Source organism: Nannobrachium achirus (genome assembly GCF_963921795.1).
Source record: "Nannobrachium achirus genome assembly, chromosome: 24".
Classification (NCBI taxonomy): Eukaryota; Metazoa; Chordata; class Actinopteri; order Myctophiformes; family Myctophidae; genus Nannobrachium; species Nannobrachium achirus.
The window spans coordinates 36,916,926-36,940,225 of record NC_137831.1 but is presented as its reverse complement, the minus strand read 5'-3'; the positions used below and the strand labels follow the sequence as shown (position 1 = coordinate 36,940,225).

Genomic DNA, 23,300 nt, shown 5'->3' with positions numbered 1-23,300 from the left:
TACTTAAAATAGATTACCCAGACTGTTTAGCTACCAAATGGCTAAGGATGCAGTTGTTAAGTAGAGCTACAGTAGCCTACACCTCTCATTAATTTGATTTCCTACAATGACGTTTTGGGTATGCTAATTGGTCAGCCAGAGCCACTGGTAAAAAAAAGAAAAGAAAAGAAAATCAGCGAAAATCTGCGATTTCAATGGCTGCTTTCAATTATGTTTTGGCCATTATCTCAGGAACGCAAGGTCCAATCTGCTCAGTTTAAAGCTTGTTGGATGAAAAATTGCTCCGGCCCATGGGCCGGAGTTTGAGTATCACTGCCTTAAGGTCAGTCCATACTCTCTCAGAAACCTTACTTTTCGTCTGAGAGTTCTGACGTTCCTATGTGTACTGTTCACAGACGCAAGTCTGTAACTGGTAGTAACAATGGACGTTGATTGAAGTTGTGATAGTAAATAATATTGTACACTAGAATTACAAGAGAGAATAATATATAGTAGTAGACAGGCTTGATCGAGTAGAAAACAATGCACAAGTTAAAGGGATATTTCACTTTAATAAAACAAATATAATAATGTTGTGTCATAATAAATTAATACATTTTATTTATAACGCACTTTACATTTGAAGCAAATCTCAAAGTGCTACATTAAAATCGAAAAACTAAAACAACTAAGAATTTAAAAAAATTAAGAATTAAAACGAGAACACAGTGAATAAAATCAGAACATTGATCACCTATACACAGCTAAGAAAACACATTAAACATCCAACGACTGTCTAGGGCCTAGGCGAACGCCTTGTTAAAAAATGTAATGGTCTACTCAGGCTTTTGGGAACACCCCAGACAGTTTTTAAGTTGCTTGATTCAGTATTTAGATATTTGATATTCATTTTTAATAGATACACCCCCCCTTACTATACAAACCCACTGTAACTTCAAACACCATTTTAACCATGATAGATTTTATGGTGTGTGTGTGTGTGTGTGTGTGTGTGTGTGTGTGTGTGTGTGTGTGTGTGTGTGTGTGTGTGTGTGTGTGTGTGTGTGTGTGTGTGTGTGTGTGTGTGTGTGTGTGTGTGTGTGTGTGTGTGTGTGTGTGTGTGTGTGCGAGCGTGCGTGCGTGTGGTACACAACACTGTGCAATCTATTTCAGGGTCTAGCTTTGTGGGTGTCAACGGAATCTCTACGTAGAATCCTAAGTGTTAATGTGACTCTCTTTTTTTAGATATTTTTACAGTGTACTCTACCCTCGGTTTCTTTCCTTTGTGGGATGAAAATGAAGCCTAATTTGGCATGTCTTCTGAATATACAGCATTTTACTTAAATGATATACATCTACTTAGCCACTGTGCTGAGAAAAGTACTTAAATGAGTAAAAGTATCAATTCTGCAATGTAGAAATGCTCTGATACAAGTAAATGTCCAGAATTCAAAATGCACAGTACTTGAGTAAAAGTACAACATTTGACATCAAAATGTACTTAAAGTACCTAAAGTAAAAGTGCTCATTATGCAGAATGTCCCATCTACAAGCTCTTGCAGATCGGCTAGATACTGTAGGGTTGGTATATAGGGTTGAAGTGGTTAATGTATGTTTTGTATTAATAATCAATCTACAAAGTAAGTAACTAGTAACAAAGGTTTTCAAATACATGTAGTTGAGTAAAAGTACAATATTTGGATCAGAGATGTGGTGGAGTAAAAGTATAAGTATTGAAAATTGGAAATACTCAGGCAAAGTACAAATACCTCAAATAAATGGGGGGATGAATTGAATCTTGACCATCAGGTCAAAAATCTGTGTGAGATCCTGTGTGAGACATGACCTTTGACACGATCTAAATGTCTCAGTAGAAGAGCAGGGAGGCAAAATACAACCACCCCAGTTGTATTAATATTAATATAATCTACAATTAGACAAAATTACATTTTATTCGTAAAAACAAAAGTTACATTGTGCCGCTTTAACCAATTTATCCTCAATTATTTGGTCAGAAACCTTTTGAGCAAGTATACTTTCATGCCTTTATTGATAGGACAGTAGACTGACTTGAAATGGGGAGTGACACGCAGCAAAGGTCATTGGGATTGGAATCCAAACCTGCAACCCGCTGTCAGGCATCAGAGTTAATGGTTGACCCAAATTTTTGGCTATATTTAATATATTGTTTTAATATATTTTTATTTAAATGTTATTAGTTACTATACACACAAAAGTGCTTAAAACCTTTGAACAAAACAGTATAAATTCACAGGATTTTCATTTCCATGCGGGCTTATAGCTACCGAACCCTATCGGCCCACTATAAGCCCGCATGGAAATTAAAATGAATCCTGTGAATTTATACTGTTTTGTTCAAAGGTTTTAAGCACTTTTGTGTGTATAGTAACTAATAACATTTGTGGGTGACCTTTTATGGAACTGACATGTGGATGATAAGAAAATAAAAGGTCTGGAGTCAGGACTCAGGACTGGTCTGGAGTCAGGACTGTTAACATTCTATAAAGGGTAAAGGGATGGCATAAAAGGGATACTTTATAGAAAATGAGTCAAACTAAATGTAATGCCTAAGTTCAAATATGATTGTTTTGGGGGGTCACAACCTGAAAAGGTTGAAAAGCACTCATGTACAGTAACCTGCATGCATATCATCACTAACAGCTGGTTTCACTAACACAACCGTAGATCTACAAGCTCACTATGCAAATTGGTGATTTTCACTCTACTGTTGTACAAGTTGGCCAATATACAAGGAGGTAGGGAGCGCTCCCTTGTGTTCACCTGGACCGCGAGGAGGTGCCGAATGTCGGGGGGACAAAGATTTACTATTCTGTCCATATCGTGACATAACTCGGACGGACGCATACGTCAGGGGTCAGCAACCTTTTTGTCATGAAGAGACATGTTTTTATTTTCTTGATAGTCAGTGAGCTGTGCAATATCAACGTTAAGTTTACTTATGAGTTATGACACCACATCAAAATTAAATATTCTATAACTGATATTTTCTTAATTCTTTCAATCAGGGCATTTTAATGAACATTAGAGCAATAACCCACTTATCTCCCAGACACCCTCCCACCCAGTCAGAGTGCATCAGATTTTGGATGAATGTAGAATTATGTGCAGGATATAATTTGCATACGCATGTGAGGGGAATAAATGTAACTAGAAAAAAGCCCCCTGCGGGGGCTTGGCTCCTTCTGTAAAAGTCCCCTGTACTCAAGAGATGGATACAGTCCAGAGGGCAGCTACGCAATACAAATGTAGGATAGCTCAACATTAAATATGCAGTTTGTTCCAAAATGCAAAATGGTGTAAAATGTTGAGTCTTGACCTATAGAAAATGGTGCCCGCGATGTTTTGATGTTTTAAATAATGTTTATGTCAACATAAGGGGTTTAGGTTTTAAGTCAGATTAAAATGTTTTCAATACCTTATTGTCAATATCTGTCATGAACAAAAAGGCACACTTGGTCGGACACCAATAACTCAGGAAACAGGAACAGTGAGGTATTCATTCTATGGCCAATATAGGCCATTTCCAAAACAACATGAAAATCACTTTCAAACAGGAATAAAACTATTTGTGACCTGAATGTGAACGTATAGAGCACACTATGTTCAGCAGAGAGCAGCAATGCACCCCTGACCACTTTGTTTTGTCATGATTATAGCCTGTTGTAGCCTACTGTAGGCTACAGTACATAATTTTCTCAAAGTAGACCGCTGTAATTACATAAAAAAAGATAGGATTGTTGGGACATACTGTATAGTCACCCTTGTGAATGGATAGCCAACAGCAGATACGCACGTACAGTTTAGACCTATAGCCTACATTTAAATATAGCCTACAATGCATTTTATTATTTATTTTATATTTTATTTTAAAAGAAAAATCCTCCAGTGTGCCAGTGATCACCCTCCCCTGTGCCAATGTTTGTACCCTACGGTGCCTATAAGGTTGTCTACCCCTGCAGTAGGCAGGGCTTAAGCATTTCCACATGTGGTGGTTTTGTTTACTTTTTTAGTTTCTTAGCTCTTGAGATCAAAACACTGCCTCGTCGCCTCCCACTGAAATTAGCCTGCAGTAGCTGTCTCATTCCTGTTGTGCAACCGCCACATTTTAACCCTTTTAGACCTGGAAAGCATCTGTGCCACTTTAAATTTTAACCACTTTAACTATCATGTTATACTTTAGCTATTCAGAAATATCAGATATACAAGCTCGTAAATTGTTGTGAAAATGTGTGCTAATCTTTGAATGTATCTTTTAATTTAAAGGGAACACTATTTTTGAGATGGGGGGTCGGCGGCCAAATTCAAATCATTTCTATGGGGTCCTTGACATGAAAAAATTTGAGCATCACTGATATACTGTAGTAAAACATGTGTTTTTCAGAGAACTGTTTAGAAGACATTTGTAGAATCTACCTCAGTCTAAATCAACCCATTTAGACCTGTTACACCATATATGTTGTTGTGACATGCTTCTGTGTCATTTTACTTGTTGCCACATTCTCCCCTATACATCACCTGTACAACACCCAAATCGATCATATGACTGCGTCACACAAAAGTATAAAAAATAACAGATCCACAAGCTCCAACGCAGTGCGAAGCGTCATGTTTTGAGCTTCTAGATCTGCTACTATTACTATTTTTTTATTTGAATCCTGAAAAGTAACTTGACAGATTATATATAGCAACTTTCTTTTTTTCACAACTTAAAACAGGATTTAGAAAGTGTTTTTTTTTTTAACTACAAGCCCAAAACATGTCACTTCACACTGCATTTCAACCTTGTGGATCTTGTATGATGCTGTTGTGTGATCAAGTAGGGCAGGGCCGTTAATTTACGAAAAAACAGAGATAAGAGGCCTCTGTCCGACAGCAACGATATTCTACATTGAAACACAAAATGGACACAAAGTCTATTCTGACTTCATAAGTAGCTTCGTAACAGGAAGGAAGAATGTATTACTTAAACTCTGTTAGTTAAAGTCAGAACTGGATCCTGGAAAAAACCCTTTACTCATTTCAGTTCCGTACTGGCTAGAAAATGTGGTTATTGTGGTTTGTCAGAAACGGTCTAGTTCCCTTTCTGCACCCTAGCTGTGCAGTTGCTGCTCAGTGGAGACAAAATGCATGACTTAAAATATCGCTGACTAACAGTCATATCCTTCCTGTACGGCACATGGCATAGCCTTCTTTCACTTCCTTTATTCTGTTTCTCGGCAGAAGTCTTGTGACACGCTCTGGGGTTTTGTCGGAGAAGTGTATTTCTAAAGTAACCTTCACTATCACTGTGCAAATTCTAGACTAATAGGCCTACATTTCCCATTCCACACGATGAAAAAGAAATTGATTCTACTGATTCTACCATCTCATTAGCTGTGGTTGAAAAGTAGTAGTATTCTAGTACTGTGTGTGTTTTGTGTTATTCCATTTGGCCTTTTGTTGTCACAATGTGATGCCTTTGGCTCATACAACCTAAAATATTGTGTCTCTTTAAAGGCAACATAAAAGCTGTCTAAAAATGTTTGTATTTTGTCTCGGACCCACATCTGAAAAGCTTTTGTGCCGGGGATCCCCAGAAGAGAAGATTATTATGAATATAATTTTAAGTTCAAGATTATTCAACATTTTCCAAACATAATACAATTCTTTTTGCATGGCATGTGCTGTGAGCTTGTAGATCTGCTAGTTTTGAATAGCCAACATATTACATTTTTTTATTGCGATGCTGTATTAACTGCTTTTGCTGGCGACCCCCTGGAAACCCCCCTGGAAATCCCCCAAGGAACCCTTGGAGTCCCCGGACACCACTTTGAGAACTGGTCTAGAAATGGTATCTAACATTTCAAACGGTGGGTTTCTTACATGGTGGGGTTCATCACTCTTGATAAATGATAAATGAAAATAGTCTTACCCATAACAGTAAAATACATATTCCCATTTCCTCCTGTACCCCCTGCAGTACACAGGTACACGTATCCCCATTTGAGAAACACTGCTCACACAAATGCATCACAGCCCTGAGTTAAGATGACAAAACAAGAAGACCTGATCATATATTCACATCTTTATTTCTTTACCAGGGGTTCTAGTATCTATGAGGGGAGATGGTTCTGCATAATTGGATGAATTAAAGTTTCTTTAATAAAAGCCAAACTTTCTGCCACATGACCTTCATCAGGCAAGTCAAAACAGGTCCATAATATAAACAAGCAATCAGCAATATACGTACAGTGCTATTGCGTTCATAGATTACACATGCGACAGAGATGTGGTTCAATAAAAAGCTCATGCTTATTCATTGCTATTCTAATGTCTTCTTGATTGGCATAATGTTTTGTCTGTATATGAATGTGGTTTTGGTACAGTATATAACAAACAAACACAAACAAACTTTATGTATTTCAAGCAGTGTTTATCCAGCTCATGACGTGTCGCATTGCGCTGTATTGCGTTGGGTTGCATTGTGTTGTGTTGCGTGCTCTCTCAACACACTATGTTGTGGAGCATGGATGTCAATGTATCCAGGGGTCATCACCATAAATTCTACAGACATACATACATGAGCAGTCAGTTACCTATAGCCCTAAATGTATATAGGCCAGGCCTAGTGGACATAGACCTATAGAGCCCTAAATGTACAGTATATAGACCAAGTGAACATATACCTATAGGGTGTGCCAAATGTAGTTCTAAGAGCGGCCATTTCTTGGGTAAACACAGCCTTACACAGGTGTTCTGATTAGACTATAGCATTAGTTCTATGCAATCAAACAATTGAAACACCTGTGTTTTTACCCAAGAAATGGCCACTAAGGACTACAATGACGTAGCCGCTGGCACACACTATAGCCCTAAATGTATACTGTATAGGTCTAGTGGACTCCTAAATGTGCCATACACTGTAGCGTCTATGCCAATGAAACCTTGACATTTTCAATAATTGGGTTTTATCTGTACAGTCAGTGCTTATTCAGAAAATAAGATCGGGCCTATTATGTTCTTATGTTAACATAACATAACATACTTTTCTTTTTCTTTCTTTTTTTTTATCAAACATTTGCCACTGACATGGTCCAGTCTGGCCAGGGACACATTTGTCTGTTTACAGATCTATCCATTTCTCTCTTTTATCTCAAACCAGAAACACAGAGGGAGTTGTTGCTCTCAGCTCAGTGTAGCCTATATAGAAGCAAAGGTCACATCAGGACATGATACTGTATGTAATATCATGTGATGTAATATTAGAGAGTTTGAGAAACACTGATAGCCTCCACACTGGATTGTGTGTTTTCACACATTCTCTGCTGTTCTAAACAAGTTTTTGTTTTCTTTCTTTTTTTTTGTTTTGCCTTATTTCAGTCAGGATAGGATCATGGGTAAATGTTGCCAGACAGTGTCCAGGTGTCCTTGACTAGCAGGGCGGCTGTAGCTCAGGAGGTAGAGTGGGTTGGCCAATGCTCCATGGGTCAGCGGTTCAAATCCCAGCTTCTCCTGTCTACATGTCGAAGTGTCCTTGGGCAAGACACTGAACCCCAAGTTGCCTCCGGTGAGCTGGTTGGTGCCTTGCATGGTTTCCAACGCCACCGGTGTATGAATGTGTGTGTGAATGGTTGAATGTAATGCACATTGTAAAGCGCTTTGGATAAAAGCGCTATATAAATGCACCATTTACCATTTACCAGGGAGTCGAACCCTGGGTTGTAAGACTCATCAGCATGTTACTGTGCATGTTCATAGGATAACACTGGAGAGGAACTCAATGGGGAGAAAAAGGGGTAAAAAGAAAAAAGAAAGAAAGGATGAAGCTCAAATAATGTAAGCCCCATAACCTATGAAAGGACCCTCGTATAGTAGGGTGACCAGACGATTGTCGCGTTTTCAAGCTGTGTGTCCCGTGTCCCGACAAATATCTCCAAAACACTAATATGTCCCAGTATTCTACATTCCCATCAACATTCAATTCAAAGTTGTCCCGGTTTTCACCAGAATAACAATAATAATATTTGGTTTTCAGTGGTTGCATAGGCTTTTATCATCTGTTCATGCGAACATAACATGCTCACCTAACCAAACAGAAAACATGAACACATGCATTGCGTGTCTGAATTCAAGCTGAGGCTGATGTTTGTCAATCAGTCGTTCGTTAAGTTCGTTTCCTGTGTGTGTGTGTGTGTGTGTGTGTGTGTGTGTGTGTGTGGGTGTGGGTGTGGGTGTGGGTGTTTCCTGTTCTCTCTTATCTCTCATACCACCTGCTTCCCTCTTACAGCTGCACTGAGTGATTCATTGAAATGGCATACTTCATTTAACGTTTTAGAAAACTGAACCAAAACAAAAGGTTTATAACAATATATGACTATTGATTGAATTACTTCCAGAAAACCCTGGGCTGTATGGCGACCAAAACAAATGTTTTACATAGGCCTATCTTTCACACTTTTTATTAGTAGCCTAGTAGTAGTAGGTTGCAAGTTTCACTTGTTATATAAATGTGTGGTTTTGTGTGTTCCTGCTTGCAGGGCGTGCAGGCATGCCTCAGTCACAGAATGCCTATGAGATCATAATACAGTAAATCCATTGATCTAAACTAAACAGCACTGAGGGAGAACTTGACCTCAAATGCACTATAGCTCACTCCCTGAAAAGCCCTGTTCAGTCAGTTCAGTTGCAAATGCAACATTGTGATTGGCTGAAGAGAGTTCCACTGTGCATCTGGCTGAACTGCATGCGGAAAGAGGTAGAGACATCACCCTTCAAGGCAGTTTTCCAGACAGCCTGCTTGGCTCATATAATATGTCGGGTTTGGGGAACCGCTTCCGTCGAAGCAAAGATGTAGAGAGAGTATCGGTGGTGCTCGGAAAAGTGAGACCCAGAAAGGCATGCATCTTAACTCAGGGCCGTGATGTGTTTGTGTGAGTTAGGTGACATCACTGGAGGAGGAGAGCTCCACTGATGACATACTTTAAGAAAGCAGGAAAGCACCCCGTCTGTCTGTCTCATACTTTTCAGCTTCTTTTAGTTTTTTCCCCATCAAGTTCCAGAGACAAATCTTCATAAACAATATTGTAGTTCCCCATTTGCTGGAGGGACTGGAAGGTTTGGTGTTGAGAGTTTATTATAAGAGATTGTACCTCAATCAATAAAACCTGTGTGTGTGTGTGTGTGCGTGTGTGCGTGTGTGCGTGCGTGCGTGCGTGCGTGCGTGCGTGCTTCCTTTGTTTCCTGTTCTCTCTTGTATCTCACCACTAGAGTAGAGAGAGGAACGGGTGTGGCTCTACAGCAGCAACAGATCTCAGATTTTTATCAACCCCTTTGAGATGCAGAAGCTCATTTTCGAGGGGGTATACGTCCCATGAAAACATGAGCAACAGACATGGATACATACATTTATAAAATAAATGTATTAAAACCATGCTTCTTGGTTTCACTTTAATAATAAAAAGCAACAGAATAATCAGTATTTGTAAGACTTTAGTTCTGTGTGCAAGTTCATGCGATCATGCCTAAGCAGTTCAGTAGAACTGAAATGTAAATTATTAATAAAGTTAAATAAGTATGGAATATGGATAAAATTCATAACCGTCTCCAAGACAGAGACGAGCCAAAGGACAGTCCATAAATTGCTGTATTTAAAGAGAGTCAGACAAGGAGACAATACAGTGAGCATGCCATAGTGGTAGCTTTCTAAATCTCTCTCTCTTCCAAGCAAGTCAAGTCAAGTCAATTTATTTATAAAGCACATTTAAAAACAACCAGGTTGACCAAAGTGCTGTACATCATGAGAACTCAGTAAAACAAATACAATACAGGCAAAACAATAGAAACGTTTGTAAACATTTAAAACCTTACAACTATAAAACAAAAACATTTAAAGATATAAAACAATGAGAGGTAAAAGGCAACGGGGAGGGAGGGATCTAGGGCTCAAATGCTAGGGTGAAGAGGTGTGTTTTTAGTCGGGACTTGAAAGTGTCCAGGGATGGGGCGAGTCTAACAGTGGGAGGCAGGCTGTTCCAGAGAGTAGGGCCAGCCACAGAGAACGCTCTATCACCCTTTTGCCTTAAAGGCTCCAAGGCAGCTCGCAGGTTGCTGCCCGGCTGATGAGAAAAGCACCAATTCATTCAGCGTAGAATATAATCATGACATTCAAACATCCAGACAAGCAACAGCAACAACAAACCATAGACAAACATGCTGTTAAATGGCTTCTTTTTTTTCTTCTTTTGTAACGTTGTTTGTTGTTCCTCTAATAAGACCAGTAAGACTCCCTAATCGAGAGATAAGCGACCGTTGGTCGCTTATCTCCACAAATATCACAACCTCCACCTCTCACGTCATACGGGCAGCCATAGTTACACCTGGAATGTTGAATCTCCATATATGGAGATAACCTACGCATCACACAAAGTCTGACCTCACCAGCCCATACTTGGGCATGGACGACTTATATCTCCATATACGGAGATGGCCATATATGGAGATACGATGACATCACAGAGTCCACAGCTGATGATGTGGCGTGATGTCATACAATACACAAACAAGCCCTATATAAAGGGGCAATTCTCACCAGGGAAGAGAGCATTCCTCGACTAAGACCTTATAGCCAGGATCAACTAAGCTTATAGCTTATCATCACATCCAACCATCTTAAGATACTCAGCTAGTGGGGAAGTCCCAGCCCTTGACAGTGTGTTGCGTTGGATAATCACAGAGGCTGACAAACACACAACTTTAAGATCTCTGGATGAATATCATCTTTCACTTTTTCACTGAAGCAGGGAGTTCAAATCTTCCACAGGATATTTTTGCTGTCCATCTAAATTCTAATAGTTGGGTTAAGTATTACGTTCGCCATTGGGCAATCCATGCCAGCGTGGCTCAAAGGTTAAATCCAAGGTATACAAATCAAAGGTTCCAGGTTCAAACCTCAAATAAAACTGAAATATCTCTACCCACCAAACAATTAAGATAGCTGGTAAATCAAACTGAACGTTCACTACAATGAAACTCAAATGTCACAACAAAACAATTATCAAATAAAATGGTAATGGGAAAAATCAATGACCGTCACACATAGACCGATAAATACCACAAAACTGCTGGGTAAAACACTAACATAATAATATAAAAAGCCCCAATAAAGACAATGCTCTCCCTCTTCCACCGACTGGGCCTAAAAGAGGGTGTGAGGAGGGAGCTGGGCTCTCTCCGCCCCTGTCGCCTTAAAAACACAGAAAATGAAGACATACCCTGATCAAGAGTCAAACCCTCAACCTTCAAGTAGTGAAACATCTACTTCACTCATGCACTACCAGGCCTTTCACACCAAAGCAATTTTGCAGCGTATATTTAAAGTTGAAATGAGAGGTGACAGGTCAGAAAATGAAAATCCACTGCAAACACCTCTACCCCTGATATAATAACTTAAATGATACTGGCCATGATACTGACCATTATTACTGACATGATACTGGACATGATACTGACATTATTACTGGCCATGATCAACATAATACTGAAGCCTGAAGAACCCACCGTGGGTTGAGTATTACGTTCTCTGAAGTAGTTTTTCATGTCAATGTGGCTCAAGAGATGAACACAGGTTTAACACACCAAAGGTGAGGACTGAGGAGTGAAATTCCCCACTGGATATTTTCGCTGTCCATCTAAATTCTATAAGTTCGGTTAAGTATTACCTTCACCATTGTATTATCCATGCCAGTGTGGCTCAAGAAATGAATACAGGTTTAAGAAACCAAAGGTGAGAAGGTCAATTCTCCACTGGATATTTTCACTGTCCATCTAAATTCTAAAAGTTGGGTTAAATATTACCTCCGCCATTGTGTCATCCATGCCAGTGTGGCTCAAAAGATGAACACAGGTTCAACAAACCAGGAGAGAGGAGTTCAATCCCCACTGGATATTTTCACTGTCCATCTAAATTCTAAAAGTTGGGTTAATATTACCTCCGCCATTGTATCATCCATGCCAGTGTGGCTCAGGAGATGAACACAGGTTCAACAAACCAAGAGTGAAGAGTTCAATTCCCCACTGGATATTTTCACTGTCCATCTAAATTCTAAAAGTTGGGTTAAATATTACCTCCGCCATTATATCATCCATGCCAGTGTGGCTCACAAGTTGAACACAGGTTCAACAAACCAAGAGTGAAGAGTTCAATTCCCCACTGCATATTTTCACTGTCCATCTAAATTCTAAAAGTTGGGTTAAATATTACCTCCGCCATTATATCATCCATGCCAGTGTGGCTCAAAAGATGAACACAGGTTCAACAAACCCGGAGTTAGGAGTTCAATTCCCCACTGGATATTTTCACTGTCCATCTAAATTCTAAAAGTTGGGTTAAATATTACCTCCGCCATTGTCTCATCTATGCCCGTGTGGCTCAAGAGATGAACACAGGTTCAACAAACCAAGAGTGAAGAGTTCAATTCCCCATTGGATATTTTCACTGTCCATCTGAATTCTAAAAGTTGGGTTAAATATTACCTCCGCCATTGTAACATCCATGCCAGAATGGCTCAATGGTTAAAACCAAGGTTTATAAGTCAAAGGTTCCAGGTTCAAACCCCAAACAAAACTGAAAAATCTCAAAATAACATCAAAAGCGAATAAACCAGCCAAAAAGTGCACTACAATGAACTCAAATATCCCACCAAAAAAAAAAAAAAAAAACTTGAACCACAAAATTGCTTGGGGAATATTACTAACATAAAGGGGGAAAAAAATTAAAGAAAATGGGAAAAAAAATTAAAGAAAATGGAAAATAAATAAAGAAAATGGAAAAAAAATTAAAGAAAATGTTGAATAAAAATAATTTAACTTAATATGAACATTTCTAAAGCTCCTCCCCCTGGAGGTGTGGCAGCTGCAAACTCCTCCCTCTTCCACCGGGGCTAAAAGAGGGCGTGAAGAGGGAGCTGGGCTCTCTCCGCCCTCATCGCCTTAAAAACAAGAAAAATTAAGACATTCCCTGACCAAGATTCAAACCCTCAACCTTCAGGTTGTGAGGCATCTGCTTTACTCTTGCACCACCAGGCCTTTCACACTAATATAATTTTGGAGGTTATATTTAAAGTTGAAAGGAGAGATGACAGGTCAAAAGATGAAAATCCACTGCAAACACCTCTACCCCTGATAGAATGACTGAATCTACTAGATCACCCCCTGATGATCAGGGTTCATTTTGACACAACTGAGTTCTATTCCAGGTTGTTTAAAACCATCTGTTTGAACATTTGTACTTTTACTGAGTCTGCACCTGCATTTACACTTGAAAGCACTTTAAAACAAACAGTTTTTTTCCCTTCATTTTAGCCCAAGTAATGTCATTAAAATTCATACCCTTTTTGTCATATGGATTTCTTAGTTTCAGATTATCAAAACTATAGCAGTTTCAGCCACAAGTTTTTCTTGTTTTGCCTCTCACTTTATAACAATATTTATATTTATAATGCACTTCACATTCGTGACAATCTCAAAGTGCTACAATAGGCAAGTATCATCACACTATTAAAAAACATTTAGAAACTTTAAAGTTTATAAAGTTTCTCAATTAACTGAATTATACTGAATTATTAAATATATAATTAAATGTGTATGTGTCACAGCCCAGCCTGTGGGGCCATGACAAATTGAGGAGGACATGTGGTAGTGGTTTTAAATGTAAAAAAAATTATTAACAAAATGTTTAAGTAATACTTTCAAGAGTTTGGGCTGTTACGACCCTTTAAATATGGCTCAAATACCAAGGGCTATAACATAATAAACAGACAAAGTCAGGTCTCAAAAAGCATTGAATCTTTATTTTACATAAAAGCTGGTGCATAATTCAAGTGCTTTTATTGTTACAGACCAACGCAATAAATAAATAATAGATTAAATCATTATAACAACGTAACGTGGTTCATTTGGAACATACGTGGCTGGCACTACATGAACGGGATAAATACTGTGGTTTGCAACACTAGGTAATGGAGTCCCGATTTTACCGCATTTGACTACAAAGGGCTGACAAACTGTGGCTTGATTAAAAATAAACAAGCATTGTAGCTACATGGCTGGGAGGACCAACAGAATTATGTCCCGATCTCTCACATTAATTTAAAAAAAGTCTTATTTACATGCAGAGTTAAGCTCTGGCGTTTAAGTGAAATGTAGCCTGATATTTATGAAATACTTTTGTGGCTTTATCACATTTTAAAGAAGAAAAAAAAAATCAGCTGTGGTCTAAAGTGTTACCATGCGAGATGACTGCCCCAGTGTCAGATTCAGTCACAAATAGTGGAATATGTTGCAAAGAAACACAAGTGTAACAAACTACTGTAAGACCTAACACAAATCCTAACCAAACAAAAGAAAAGGACAGGCTGGCCACTAACAAGAGGGAAGCTGGGTGGGCCAGCCACTATGTGGCCGTCGACCCACCACAGCTCCCAATAAACTACCAAAACAAAGTAAAGAGCTACACTATGATCAACAACCAAATAATACTTACGACCAACCCATCAGAACTTAACAAATACAGGAAAACTTAACTAAGGAACCACATGTTGGGTGTTCGCTGTTGGGGTGCTGGGGGACTCATGGGAGCTGACAAACACTCTAGTCAGGGTGGACACTAAACCAGAGGACAAATAATCATTAGTGAACAAATATAGTCATCATGCTGTATAGTGAGGTGTGCATATGTGCAGGCACATAACAGATGTGTAGTTCAGTTATCAGTAGTGTCAGCAATGCATGGATGTGTGGTAGGTGTAGTGTGGGGTGTTGTAGAGTGTGCAAACTCAAAAATAAGGGAAAGCAAACAAAAGAGGTGCTGTCGTCTGGACAGGGAGAGAGAGACTGGCTTGCCACCCAGTCTTATGTAGGGCTCCAGAGAGTACTGGCCAGGTGCTCCAAATGCACCTAATCATCAGGCTCATTGGCCGACACCCATAGGCTCTGTGGAAGAAGCATACATACAGGGAGAACACCATATGGACACCACAGGCCCTACAGGCCAGGTCGAAGGGGCTGTGACTGTGACATATATAATAAATAATATGTAGATGATTATTTACAAAAAAATAGAAATCTCCTGGATTCTGACAGTCCTCTGTTGGCAACCCTTGGCTGTACCACTGCCATTTATAAACATTAACTGAGAAGTAATGTTTAAATAAATAATAAATAAAAAAATCCCAACAATTTCGGGGACCCCCTGTAGTATCCCCGCGGACCACCTAGGGGTCGCGGACCCCCTGATGAAGACCCCTGAATTAAATATTCTTTCCCTTCCTCTCTCTATCAATAAAGATACAGGGAAGCATTTTTGTCTCATGTTGTTGCCACGACACCTGCTGGATGAAAAAGGTCAATGCAGGGCTTTATAAACGGCACTGGCATAAATGGCATAGCGCCATAGCCTATTCCCTTGGTGTGTAGTGTGACATTTGCTCACTTCTACCGATATAATAATGGTATTCTGTTGGCTTACTTTTTATGATATAGTATACAGCGTGATATTTTATGTTAAGGACCCCCAAATTAATGTATTTGGCCATGGAGGACAAATCTTGTATGGGGTATACAAGATTTGTGTTTTGTTTCAAAACTATTTAAATGCGTCCCTCTTTCCTAGACTAAAAACACAAAATAGCAGATCTGCAAGCTCCCAACACATCACGAGGCGTTGCGAGCTTGTAGCTTGATAGATTTGATGCTATAATCTAACTTTGATGTGGACCCCTAGACCCCACTGTTGTATTCCACAATTTACTATGCTTTTTTTTGCAACAATACATTATTTTTTCTCCAGATGAAAGCCTTTGTAGGCTACCATATTATGACAAGTATGGCATATCATATTCGTGTAGATATTACTGCTACTGTAGCATTCTGTTTGTGGGGAAATGGCCCTATGGAAATGCAAGAACATTCAACATACAGTAGTGTATACAGGGTATCTGCACATGTTCAGATTAACTGACAATTTGTGGAATTTGAAGCCTTTAAAAAATGAGACCATTACGGTGTCAAAAGCAATCAAACTATACTATAACATTGTCAAATTGTGTATGTCCATCTATTACAGAAAACAAAAAAACATTTATACATATTAGATGTACCTTTCTTGATGTTGATGTAAACTCTGTGCTGGCCAATGCTAATGTTTGGAATGACCAGATTTAGTCTTGATTTAGATTTTGTCTAGTTATTTAACCCCAACCCTTTTTCTAGGCTTGGCCCCCCATGTTTATCTCTCAGGAAACAGGCCCCCCGATGGTCCTCTAGTACCTTGATAATGTCTGCAACTGAGGCAAACGGATCAAAGCACCATTGGGCCCTCAGGTCTCTTGAGTTCAATCCTCCAGCAATGATTGAATATGGGGGGGCATGTTCCCACTGTGGTCCCTCAACACATTTTCAGATCAGGATACACATTCTACACAAAGTGGCCCTGAGACGGACACCAAGGGGGAAAAGAAAACCGTGATAGGTGAAGAAACATTACCGATGCCTTATGCCCCATAGGGGCCGAAACGCATACTGTAAGAAAAGTATACACATTTTATCCATTCAGGAGAGTAGTCAAACACAGGTGAAATTGGTAGTAGTGATGACCCCGTCCTGATCGGCTGAAGATTTTCAAAATTTATTTTCAGTTCCTTCAAGAGCTGGAGACGGGACCCTTCCCTAAACACTAGACACAAATCCAGAGCACGGCCCTATAGTTGCAGCGTCACTTGACACCGCAGTTATGATAGCTACTCTGTGCATTCAACTAGCAATGATCAGTATCAGCATAGAATAACCTTTTAACAGTAGACCAAAAGAATATCAATTACACTACCTTTAACTCATGATACTGTATCTTACAGTAATTAGGGATGGAGCGCGAAACAAGGGTCCGCTACAGACCCAATAACACATGTATTGAGTACCCGGTATCAATAAGCTTTGGGCTTATACAGTTTGTGATCGAGCATAGCGGCCCATGACATAATTTTTAAACAATCAAGACAAGAGGCGATCAAGACATTATTGCACACTAATGAATGATTGTTTTAATGATATTTGTTACTTTTGTCACTCATCTTTATAGATGGTCAGCCAAACTCAGTCGCAACAACTGGCCAATGAAAAAGATACCAGTTCTATTCAGAATTTGTCTTTTAGTCTTTCCATGAAATATTAGAAAATGCTCAATAGAGGGTATGCGCGTGACATCATCATCATATCCGGAGGTTATGCAGGAACGCCTACTGAGTGGCAAAAAACGACTTTCTGGCCTTGACAGGAAATACATCTAAACAGAAAATTCCTATCTGATTAATCAATGTTAAACAACGTTAAACTCACTTTGCTACTCACTTTGCCACTCGATTTACCATTCACTTTATGCATGCGCATACCCTCTATTGTGGGCTTAATAAAAGCCCGGCTCAATAAGCAGGATCAATAGGTGCTCATTATCAATACAAATGAACAAGCTCCATCCCTAATCTTAATGTACCTATGTGTGACTGAATCACGGTAAATTAATTGGCAACCTGTACATGAAGGTTCAACCCATTATCACTTTATTAAATACTTATTTTTAGGACAGGTGTACAACATGCATAAAGTAGTGTTCACTTGGTCGCCGTCTCTTCAAGCTGGGGAGCTGAAAGAGAAACAGAAGAAACCAAGTTATTATAGTTGGGCATGTTTCATTTATTTCGTTTTATTTCAATTTGATCCAATGGTTTCAATTTGGCTAATTTAGTGTAGATTGTTAAAAGCCTTATTTTATTTTTCATATGGGGGAGAAAGGTGTCTATATAAGAATTTTGAATACTGACAAAGACTAAAATCATTAGCTTCCTTATTTTCGGACCGCAACACTTTTAGTGGGTTGAGAACCACTGCTTTAAACCATTAAAAACAGGAACCCCTTTTAGTGTTTTTACCCGTCGGGACGGGGAAACATCTGTGTTGTTGCCATGAACAGTATGCGATATTGGAATCCGTAGGATACAGGACTAAGGACTGAATAAATTAGAAGGAGTGTATTGTGATTGGCTGAACCGGAGGTCGGGAGCTCTGAGCTGAGTTCACTTTTCGTCATCACCGAAAACAAGCGCTACTTTCCCTTGCATCTCCTACGGATTCCATAATAGCGTACAGTATATAGCAACAAAATAATAACGATTTTAAGTATTTCTGAAAAAAGGTCAGGATTTAGAACGGGCATTTTAGAATCGGCCTCAACCACAAGGCCACTAAACTGGTTACTGGCCAATGAGAAGTCTACCTATTGATGTCCGTGGTCACGGCCTTACCGGCGAATTTGAATTCGGGGAACTTGGTGAGGTCTCCCTCTCCGTATAGTCTCTGCAGTTTGGTCACTTCATCTCCCAGGTTCTTCTGGTAGGCAGGGCCCCCATCCACGATGCCTCCTACAGCCCTGAATGAATGAAGGAATCATGACACAGACCATTGTGACCACCACACTGGTAACAGTAGAACACTGGGTTGTAAACTCATTTGTGGGTCGCAGACACATTCTTATGACTCCTTTAACTTTTGGTTTTGGTCAATATAAAACATTCTCCAAAAAGCTTTTGTAAGTAATAAATAATATTACGGTACTTGTCTTTTAGTAAGCTCGCGTCACCGGACTTTCCACCTCGGAGGAAAGCCTGGTATTCGTTCTAAACTGGCCGTGTGATCCGGTCTAGGCATGGCCTAAACAGAAGAGAAGGCCGGAAAGAAAAACTGGTTTGACCAATAACTTGATAACTGTCATGACATGGTCGTGAGAGACGAACATCATGTTGTCATGTTTCGCATGGCTACGCCACATCAAAACGTTTTTTGGGTAGGCCCTAAATTTGGGTTTAAAACTGAACTGAAACTTGAACCTAGCCGATCTAAGGCTCGCAACGCGTTGCGAGTTTGTAGATCTTTGGCACGTCTTGGCACATCTTGGCACGTCGAAGACCGGAACAAAAAAGCTTTTCCTTTATTTTAGGAAATAAAAGCAAAGAAAAAAGAAAATGTGGCGAGGGGCTGGGCACAAGGTTGAATTGGAAGCCTCCATCTTTCAAATGGATAGTTGCGTCTGGACAACGATTATTTTCAGATTCTAGGACACCCGTAGGTGTCTTTTGAATGACCCGGTGCACAGATCGGAGCGACACAGAATATTCAGAGATTTTTCAAAGGCTGGTGAAAATACTCTCTGAATCCTGGCAGTCAATGAGTTAGTGGGTTAATTATTCAGTATTTCTCAAGTTGGGTACGCAGAGGTACTACAGTGGGTACTCAGAAAATTGAAAATGTAAACATTTTATTGTTATGTTTAATGATAAAACATTGACAAATGTATGTGAACAGGCTGCTCCATAAGGTTTTAAACCAAACTAGAAATACTGTTCCTACGAAACAGTGTGGGCTCGCATATTACACCATGTATGGGCACAAAGATCTACCCTTTGGCTGCACCTCATTGGCTGAGGGCCCTGCATTTGTACTGTCGGTACAACGGCAGTGTCTTACATCATTTGAGGAGAACTTGACTGATAGATAAATAATGAAGATAACATACGTGTGCTCGCTTTCGGCAAGCCCACAATTAATTAAGAAATGTTGACTAGCACAACTGTTAATAAATAGAAAACAGGCTACTTTTATTTTCAACATATTGACATAAAAACTGGACTTTTGATGTCAGTATTTTCTAATCAAAATGTTATCGATTAAAGGGGGTACTTGGAATTAGAAATCAGGAAAAGGGGATACTGATTCTGAAGCCCAAAAGGTTTGAGAACCACTGGACTAAATGAACACGGTACTGACTTGCTCTTGGTGGTGTAGTCACGGATCTTGTCCAGGAACAGTTTCTGGACGGGGTCCATGTCCTTGGTCTTGTTGAAGACGACAGCGGAGATGCCGATGTTCCTGCGCAGCGTCACCGCCACGGCCGAGCGGAACAGCGATGACAGGTGGAATAACCGGTGGAGCGCCATCTCTGTCAAAATGGGGGAAAACGTTAACTTGCATTCATCACCGGTTATCGTCATATTCTATCACTTAGTCTTCTTCATAAGCAAACGATGCTGAATTAAGTGAAATCACAAGGAACATAATGTTGTTGCTGTCATTATCGCCTATCCATATTTCAACTTCTAAATGATTTTCTTCTTTTGTAAATTAATTCCCTACTTCATAAGAGTGTCATGGCAAATGTAGAAAAAAAAATAGCATAAGTACAAGCTTGAAAATAAAGTGGATTCCCATTTTGATTAGATTTGGTCAAGGGGATACTCTGAGATAATAGTTGATTATAATTCATTACAGAATTCCATAATTGTCAATTATTTCCATAATGGTTTACTGTAAGAGGAGAATGTGGAATGTATGAAGACATTTCTCCTTGTTATGGGCTACAATAAATCTAGTGCTCCTCCAAGTGGGGGCTGGGGACCCCCAAGGGTCCTTGAGGGTCCCAAGCATTAGTTAGTAGTATATACTGGCATCTTGGGGCTTGTGTCGCTTATAAATATTGGTAGTTGCACTTGTAGGTTGCTATTATTTGGGCTTAATTCAAAAGTGCATTTGCTTATTTGGACTGCTTTAAACCAACTGTGGTTCTTCTCAAACATTTTCATGGCCAAGATCCCCCAGATTAAAATGCATCTGTCCGCAGGTGCCAGGAACCCCCATACTAAGATTTCGGTTCCATACAATAATTGATTTTTCCACCCCAAATTATTTTTAATGGGGGAAAATAACAGACATTCAAAGTGCTCAGTCATGTGTCCTCGCTCCCAGTCACTTCTTTGGGGCTTGTTTTCATAGTGTATACTTTACAATGAATGTCCTCACATTATAATAGTTGAGCAAATCTCTAGTTCTGCAGATTTACAACCACACTGCACTTTCAACAGAGACTGGAATTATGATTAACAACCTGATAAAACACAACATTTAAAATGACATAAAACCTCGTTGTTCCACAGCAAGAGTTGATAAAATACTAAAGAATCACCCCACTCATACAAGTCGTGCTAATGCTAACTAGCATGCTAACCTCAGATGACCTGCTCTTTTGCTATGTGTGCAACTGCGTATCCTCCTATTATAACCGTCAGGCAGTCGTGTTGAAACAAACCGACAGATTAGCGGGCTTTTAAACATCAGCTGTGGAGGAAGACACGCATATATAAACGTTATTAAACATTATAAACATTACAAAGATCTGTAAGCTCCTCTCACCTTGGATTTGACACAGCCTGCGATGCGATGTGATGATGATGACTGGGCGCGGTGGATTGTGGGTAACTGATATAAAGCCCGATTCGTGCTTCTCCGTTCGTCGTCGTGCGGCGGTGCCGCGCGCCCGAAAACAGCCGATCTGCAAGCTCACAACGGGTTGCACTGACTGGCACACGGACGCGTTGTGAGCTTGCAGATCGTCTGTGTGTTGGAGTTGAGGTGGTCGGGTGCCCTCTATAGTCCGGGAAAAATGGGGGTGAACGTGGATTCGCCTGTAAAAGTTTTTTTCTCAACTGATTCTTGTAGCTTGGGGTCACCTCTTAAGGATTCAAGAGGATGACCAGTGATATCCATTGAGCATTTTTTATTATTAACCCCTTAATGCCTGAAACATGGGCTCCCATTGACTTTCTATACAGGAGGAAAATACCCAGAAAAAGATTATTTTTCGGGGTATTTAAGGAGGATCTGAGGGGTCTAACTAGGGGTTTGTTATGATGCTGAATCCATTGCAGGCATTTGTTTTGCACAAAAAACATTCCGTGGGCTAGAAATAGCCTCAGAAAACAATACACGTATGGGTGAGTATTCATGTTAGTCGGAGGCCTTAGGGTTTTTTTTCTCGTGCTAATCAGTCTAAAAGTGCAAAATTTTGCACAGATGTAGCTCAGGGCTTGCTCTAATGATTTAGCTAGGGCGCCCGAGTCTGCGACATTCGGGGTCGCCACAGCGGCCAAATCAAGTTGGGCTCCCATCGACTTTAGTGATGAAAAGTGATGAGTCATCACTTTTCAGAGTTTTGTGGGTGTTGTGGTGACCCCGAAGGTCGCCGACCTAGCTAAATCATTAGAGCATGCCCTGAGCTACATCTGTGCAAAATTTTGCACTTTTAGACTGATTAGCACGAGAAAAAAAACCCTAAGGCCTCCAACTAACATGAATACTCACCCATACGTGTATTGTTTTCTGAGGCTATTTCTAGCCCACGGAATGTTTTTTGTGCAAAACAAATGCCTGCAATGGATTCAGCATCATGACAAACCCCTAGTTAGACCCCTCAGATCCTCCTTAAATACCCCGAAAAATAATCTTTTTCTGGGTATTTTCCTCCTGTATAGAAAGTCAATGGGAGCCCATGTTTCAGGCATTAAGGGGTTAATAATAAAAAATGCTCAATGGATATCACTGGTCATCCTCTTGAATCCTTAAGAGGTGACCCCAAGCTACAAGAATCAGTTGAGAAAAAAACTTTTACAGGCGAATCCACGTTCAGCCAAAAATCACCCTTTTTTTCCCGGACTACTATGCTCGGTAGGATGTATTGATTCAAGACTAGTACTGAAAGTCAACTAAAAGGAGATCCTAGTAAGTTTTATTTACACAGGAACATCTTTATGTAGGCCTATCTCATATAACATTGAAAGACAGACAAAAACGTGACATTTCGTATTTCACCTGATACACTTTAAAAAACATAAAAGGTTGACGAAAGTTATTATATTATTATTATTAGTAGTAGTAGTAGTAGTAGTAGTAGTAATATTTGTTTGTTTGTTTAAATTTAAGTTTAGCAGTAGAAATATTACTAGTGTTCCTTCCAGGACCATGGGGTGGTGCTGTTTGACAACCTATCAGGTTGTATACGTCGTGAACGTGCTGCTGTGGCTGCTGTGCAGTGCAGCAACATGAGAAAATATAAAATAATAAAGCAATAGCCCACAATTACTATAAAGGTCTAATAGCAGTTTTAAAAAAGTACTACATTATATGCATGTCTTATTACTTATCCACCTATAACAAATCACAACTTTCACACGTTTGTACTGCAGTAGGCTTTATAACAGAGGAAGATATTATATTATGTTATGATTGATTATAGGCCTGTAACCTTATCTAGTAGGCTATATTATGTTGTTCATTTTATGATAGCCTATTCATATCTGAATCTGATCCTTATGATAGTGTAACGACCCTGCAAGAGACAGGGCTCTGAGGTCTGTTGCTATGCCAAG

General features: G+C 39.6%; 1 protein-coding gene across 1 annotated transcript; it reads right to left on the bottom strand.

The window, feature by feature from the left end:
• Positions 1-17,592: 17,592 nt before the first annotated feature.
• Positions 17,593-21,344, bottom strand: atp5pf (ATP synthase peripheral stalk subunit F6). The gene is made up of 4 exons (XM_080720341.1): positions 21,289-21,344; positions 19,870-20,041; positions 18,351-18,475; positions 17,593-17,692 (listed from the first exon to the last, which is right to left on the bottom strand). The coding sequence occupies exons 2-4, from the start codon at positions 20,037-20,039 to the stop codon at positions 17,661-17,663; spliced, it is 327 nt and encodes a 108-aa protein (XP_080576467.1). The 5' UTR covers positions 20,040-20,041; positions 21,289-21,344; the 3' UTR covers positions 17,593-17,660.
• Between the last annotated feature and the right edge of the window lie 1,956 nt (positions 21,345-23,300).